The sequence below is a fragment of the Triticum dicoccoides genome, chromosome 2B (assembly GCF_002162155.2).
Source record: "Triticum dicoccoides isolate Atlit2015 ecotype Zavitan chromosome 2B, WEW_v2.0, whole genome shotgun sequence".
NCBI classification, from domain to species: Eukaryota; Viridiplantae; Streptophyta; class Magnoliopsida; order Poales; family Poaceae; genus Triticum; species Triticum dicoccoides.
This window is the reverse complement of record NC_041383.1, coordinates 212,997,095-213,003,970: the sequence shown is the minus strand read 5'-3', so window position 1 is coordinate 213,003,970 and position 6,876 is coordinate 212,997,095. Positions and strand designations below refer to the sequence as shown.

General features: G+C 39.8%; 1 protein-coding gene across 2 annotated transcripts in view; it reads right to left on the bottom strand.

The window, feature by feature from the left end:
* The window catches only part of LOC119363136, a 1,755-nt gene extending 1,335 nt beyond the window's left edge, over nucleotides 1-420 (bottom strand). Inside the window, exons 1-2 of one of the 2 annotated variants that reach the window (XM_037628443.1) lie at nucleotides 267-420; nucleotides 20-167 (exon numbers count right to left, since the gene is read on the bottom strand). In XM_037628443.1, coding sequence (XP_037484340.1) covers nucleotides 20-131 — 112 coding nt within the window. In that variant the 5' untranslated portion in view covers nucleotides 132-167; nucleotides 267-420. Of the gene's footprint in view, nucleotides 1-19 lie in introns of both variants that reach the window. The other variant, XM_037628444.1, reaches the window with a different exon arrangement.
* Nucleotides 421-6,876: the final 6,456 nt, after the last annotated feature.

Here is a 6,876-nt window from a genome sequence, read left to right as displayed (position 1 = left end):
GAGCAGAGCGACGTGGTACCTGGCGAGGGGATGTGGAAGGAGGACGCCAAGGGCGGGCGGGCGGCGGCGGCGTAGCTCGGCCGCGGGCGGAGCCGACGAGGCGAGACGGCGAGCGGCGGCCGGCGGTCCATGGATCGATCGGCCAACCAAGGCAAGGAAAGGCGGATCTGAGGGGAGGCAAACAGGAAGATGAGTTGTAATCAGATCGAGAAGGCCGAGGAGCCGCTGCCGAGGAACCGTCAAGAAAGCAAGATATCGAAACCTACCCGGTGCGGCGGCGGCGGCGGCGGTGGCGTGGGTGGCGTGGTGGATTCTCTCTCCTCGGGTGGATGACGAGGTTTTAATAAGGGGAGGAGAGGTGGGCGCAGGGGAGGAGGCTCCAACGGTCTGATTTGGTCTTTTGAATTGTCCCGACCCGAACGTTGTTCTGTTCCGAGGGCTGTAAAGCGGACGCGTCGCTCCGCGTCGAGTTCCTATTGTTTTCTTTTTCCATTAACTTTTCACAACATCTTCTTATTTCTTTTTTTTGCGGATGTACATCTTCTTATTTCGGCCGGATTATTTTCATTTAAAAAAAGTTTTTTGCCGGTTAAAAAATGTCAACATCCACTGTTACAAAAAAAAATGTTTCTGAATTAGAAAAGGTTCGAAAATTAAACAAAGTGTAAGTTTGAAAACTGTTCACGAATTCAAAAATGGTTGCTACTTCAGAAAAATGAAAATAAAAAAATATCATGAATTTTCAAGGAAATATATTGAATTAACCGGAATATGTTCTCATGTTTCAAGAAGTTGGAAAAATATTAAATTAACCAAAAAAATACAAAAATCAAAATGAATAATCACGAATTCTGACAATTTTTATTTTCAAGAAGTTGGAAATATGTTTGTGGATTTGAAAATTGTTCACATGTTTCAAGAACATTCGTGCAATTAAAAAATGCTCATGAATTGGAAATCAAAAAAATTAATGAAAAAACTGTCTACGAGTCTGGAATATGTTCATCAATTCTAAAAAATAGAGCATCTAAAAATTTGTTATCAAAATGTTCAAACATTCAAAACATATTTAAAAATTTCAAGAAAATATTTCCATATTTAAAAATATGTGCAATTTTGAAAACAATTCCAGGAATTTAAAAATAATTATGAATTCAAAAAATGTTTGCAGGTATAAAAATATTCATTGATTGAAAAGAGTTTGCAAATTCAAACAATACTCATGATTTTTTCAAAAGATAAAGAAAAGGAAAATAAGAAAGAGAAAGGGAAAAGATAAAACCAAATGAAACGAAAAGGCAAAAGAAAAAATAGGAGGAAAAACATAAAATAGGGAAGGAAAAAAACAGTGTGGGAGTTTCCCAAAATTGGATGAGAAGCTTCCAAAACCTTCCGTGAACCGTTTTGGAAAACTGCTTGCAGGAATGCTCCAACCATTTAATGAGCGTGACCAGGTCGGCATGCTTGTGGACGATCACATCGATCTGTAGAGAACAACCAAAATTTGTTGGTAAAAGTTGGTATACAAATTTGGAACGCATGTTTACTGTTCAGCCACGAACTCGCAAATTAGAGAGCCACGATCATTAAACTTGACAAGGTAAGACAAAAAAAACCTACCCGTTGCCAAGGAACCGTCGAGAAAGCAAGATATCAAAAACTACCCGGTGCTGCGGCGGCGGCGGCGGCGGTGGCATAGTGGCTTCTCTCTCCTTGGGTGGATGACGAGGTTTTAATAAGGATGCGTTTGGTTGCTGGGCTATCCCACCCTGGGACAGGGATAGCCATTTTTTTCTGGATGCCATTCGTTTGGTTCGTGGGCGAGTTGGGATAGGGATAGCCGGATGCTGAGAATATTCTTTGAAAATGAGGCTGAGCGCGTCCGCGAAAATCTCGCGGACCTGCGTATCCCAGCGCGCGCGTGACGCGAAGCAAGCCACGAAACGTTTTTCTCTACACCCCCGCTTTCGTCCAGCTCTGTTCTCTCCTGCGGCGGCGGCGGCGGCCGTAGAAATCGAAGCACGGCGACGGAGATCAATGCGCGGCAGTATGGATCTCCCCTTCCCTATCTTCTTACTTGGCGTGCCTTCTCTCCTTCCTTTGTCATTTCTTTCATTGGAGCTGCTGAGCTGCAACCTAGCAGCGGTCATGGCGGCGGCAGACAGGTGAGTGTCATGCGACGGAGCCCTGCAGATGGAGGTCGGGCGTGCTGCACGCGCTGCGTATTGGGCGTGTCTGCCGGCTGCGCGTTGGACGTGCTTGCCTGACGTGCCTGCTGCGCGTATTGTACGCCAGGCCTGGTTGCCGGGCTGCCGGCCGGGCGTGTGGGCCGCGCTTGCCGTTCTCGCGTGTGCGTGGTGTATATGTGTGCATGGTATACTGATGTGTTTCACTTGATAATCTCCCTAAAATACTGGTTCTTTGATTAATTTTGTCCTACATCAGCCGAAAGGGGAAAAGGAACAGGAAATCAGTGGCTATCCTAACCATGCTTTATCCTTCACAACCAAACAAAATATAGGCTAACTTCATCCATCAACCAAACATAAAAAATGGCTATCTCTAACCAGCTGGATAGGAATACCCTTAGCCACCCTAGCATCTCCCTTGAACCAAACACATCCTAAGGGGAGGAGAGGGGGACGCAGGGGAGGAGCCTCCAACGGTCTGATTTGGTCTTTTGAATTGTCCCGACCCGAACGTTGTTCTGTTCCGAGGACTGTGAGCGGACGCGTCATTCACAGTCTCGCCTTCGCGCACATGGACCAGACTAGCGTGCATTTTCTTTCACAGCATCTTTTTATTTCCGCCATTTCTAAAAAAAAAAACTTTTTTTAGGATAATTTTTTTTATTTCGGCCGGTTTATTTTTACGAAAAAGATTACTGACGACGATAGCATTGCCATTTCAAACATTTTTCCCTACAGTATTAGTTATATGAAGCGTGGCAGTTTCATGAAAGGATGTCCAGAAATTTTATGTTGTTCTGAAGAAACTGTCACCCCGACAACTAAAACCGGCATCAGAATGTTCACAAATGCATCCCCTCCTAGCGAATGATCCCCAGATAAGAGGGTCCTTGTTTTAATTTAAAAATGTTCACTGATACTAAAAAATGTTTTTGGATTTTTAATAAAGTTTGAAAAGTAAAAAAAAAACTAAGTTTGAAAACTGTCCATGCATTGAAAAAATGATTTCTACTTCAAAAAACTGTGAATACAAAATAATATCATGAATTCGAAAAATATTTATGAATTAAAAAACAATTGTGAATATAAAAAATGTATGCAAACTAAAAAATATTCGTGGATTCAAAAAACACAAAAAAAGTTCATGATAATCATGAATTCTAAACACGTTCATGAGTTAGAAAAACAATTTTCAATTCTGATAATATTTAAGAAACTGAAAATATGTTTGTGGATTTGAAATTGTTCACGTATTTCAAAGACATTAGCCAACTAAAAAAATATGGATGTTAAAACAATCACGCGTTGGAAAAAAAACATGAATTAAAAAAATATTTACAAGTGCAGAAAATGTTCGCAAATTCTAAAACAAAATCAAGCATTTGAAAAAAAATCATGAATTTGTTTAAAGTTCACGAATTTTATAATGTAAAAAAATTCAAAAGATATTTAAATTTTTGAAAAAAAATCACAAATCAAACATGTTTTGCATATTTAGGAAATATGTGAATATGAAAAAAGTTCAAGAATTATTATTTTATGAGTTCAAAAAATGCTGAGTACAAGCATTTGCAAATTCAAAAAATACTATTGAATTTTAGAAAATACAAGGAAAGATAAGTGAAAAAAAGGAAAAAGATAAAACAAAAAAACCACAGGAAAAACACGGGTATAAAGGGAAAAAATGTGTGGTAGTTTCCCAAAATTGGATTGGAAGCTTCTGGAACCTTCTGAAAACCGCTTCGAAAAACTGCTCGCTGGAATGTTTTGAGCATTTAATGGGTGTGACCAAGTCGACATGCATGTGGACGATCGCAGCGATACGTAGAGAACAACCAATTTTGTTGGTAATAACATCTTCATGTACAAATTTGGAATGCATGTTAATTGTTCAGCCACAACCTCGCAAATCAGAGAGCCACCATCATTAAACTTGACAAGGTGGGACAAAACACTCACCGATCAATCTGAACATGTCATTTAAACTCCATTGGGGCAGCAGCAATGACTCCTGCGGTTTAGGTGGATATTGTTGTGTCACTCGCGTCGGTGTGAAATGAAGGCGGCAACATCCGCGCCGAGAGATGGGTGGCCCCAAACGGACGTGGCGGTAGTGTAAAGTGGGAAGGCGTCCTACCATCTTATATGCATTTTTAGCCCAACATGGAGTTCTGGCAGATACAACTTTTGAATGATTTGTCCTCAAGTTGTTGATTAGTACACCGCTTCACGTTCGGAATGAAAACCCTTGTCCGGACAATTATTGGTCGGGCTTGGCATCGTCAAACTTGCATTGTTACCTTGTTGAAGGTGTTGTTTACTTTTTTCTGCTGGTCTCAGCAAATAGCATGAAAACCTTTGTCGAGACTGTCTCCAATTGGACGTAGCGGCAATGGCACGGGGATGTCCATTTCTTGTTTATAGGTGACTTTTTGTAAAAGAAAAATAACAACTTAGTGACAGGGGTCGTGAGATTTTCATGATGAGATACATGATGAGATTGGGAAAAATGGATACATGATGAGATTTCCCAACAAGGCAAAATTAGTGGAGTTGGCCAAGTTCAATGATTTCAACTTGTTAGGGACAGGGGTGGTGATCAAAGTTCAACCCTGGTCTCTAGATCATCAGGCTGTTGGGAAAATGCACACAATATGGATCAAGCTGGCCAAGGTTCTTGATTGTTTTAGACATTTCCTAGGCATATGTGAGGTTGCTGCTGTAGTTGGACCTGTACTGGAGATTGATATGGATACTATAAATGAGGAGAAAATTAGAGCAAAATATGGGATTAGGGATGTGGATAAAATACCACCTCATGTTGAGATTACTTCCCCTGATCTCCTTATGTTCAGAATTGGGGTTGAAGCTGCGAAGGTGGTGGAAATTGGTTGGTACAAGGAAGAGAAGAGAAAGAATGACAACAATAATATTTTAGAAGTGGGAGAGGAAGAGATAGAGAACAGGAAGAGAACTAAGTTGGAGGATACTGAATACAAAGGGGTTTCTCTGGGATGCTTGTCCCTAAAACAGAGTGAGGAGATAGATGGAAGAATTGAGAAAATGAGATCACAGATGGAAAAAAACATGATGCAATGGAAAAGTGAGATGACTTCAGAAAGAAGAAAATGGCAAAAAGAAAGTGAAATCATGCTCAGTAAAATAAAAACCCTTGAGGAGGACAAAGTCAGGAACAATGCACTTTGGGAAAAAGTGAGAAAAGAATCAAAGAGCTGGAGAATATTCAGATGGAGTTGCAGGAGGTGAGTAGAAAGCAGCAAGAAGAAATTCAGAAGTTAGCACAAGAGGCTGCTAATAGAGAGGAATATGAAATGGAGTTAGCCAACATGGACCTTGAAGACTATGAGAAAGAAACTCAGCAAAAAAAGAGGAGACTGATTCTGGGAAATATAATGAGCCCACTGATTACAATGCTAGTCAAGAGTCAATTGGGACAGTGGGGGAAAATGGCTGAGATTCATGGGAGTGAGATCCTAGATAAGGAGGGGGAGGAAAAAGATGTTGAGATCAAAAGAAGTCTCAGAAATAAAGGAAAGGAGGACAAGAAAATTGAAGATATGGGAAAAATCAGAGCAGAAGAAAGAGATAATTATGATAAGAACTCTGATCTGGTAATTGCTGATGCTTCTTTATTGCATATTAGTTCTTTGGTGGGAATTGATCTGGGTTGCTCAATAGAGATGATTGATAAAAACATAGAGATTATTAATAGGATGGAGATAGCTAGAAGAGAGCTATACCTTCAAAATATAAAAAGAGAAAAAAGTAGTAGAGGAGAAGAGGATGGTAAAAAGGAAGGAGATAATGAAAAAGATGTCCCAGTATATATAAATACTGGAGATATAGACTTAGAGGATCTTTGTTCAGATTTTGAGCATTCTGATGCTGATATTGAGGAACAACAGATTAAGAAACTAAGAGGGATGCTCTCAGGGGGAAAAAGTGGCAAAAAAAGCTCACCAGCACTTGACTGTGTGAAGCAATCAGTTGGGATTGGGGTCCTCCAAAGAAGAAGAAAGGGAAGGAGGACTTAGTAGAGATTTTATTGTTTCTTAATTAGGATAATTTTGTCAAAAAGATGAGAGGGGTTTTCTGGAATGTAAGGGGTATTGGACAAGATCACAAGAAGAGATATATTAGAGAAATCATTCTAGATCAGAAGCTAGACTTTATTGGGCTCTCTGAGACCATAAAGCAAGACTTCACAAAAAATGAGCTACACAATCTATGTGGGGGAAAAACTACCAATGGAGCTGGAACCCACCTAGAGGAATGTCTGGAGGGATCTTGGTGGGAATTAATAAAGATATGTTTGATATCGAGGCCATTGAAAAGGGACAATATTTTTTGAGAATGTTAGTGTGACGCCCGGATAATTAAGCTACAGTAGTTCCGCGCTAATGATGCCACGTCACCTTGGTTACTGTTGTTAATCTCGCGTTAGTTCAAAACCAATTCGAAATTCAAATTCAAAATAAAGGCAAACAACAAAAGTTTTCAAATATTAAAACTAAATTGTTCGGGTTGTGTCAAATAATGCATAGGTAATTATGATGGAGAAACCGCATTTTATAGAATGTTTAAATGCACTTAAGTAATTAAATACTAGGTAAAACAATTAAATAAATGCATTTTGGATTTTATAAAATACTAAACTATTTTGTTC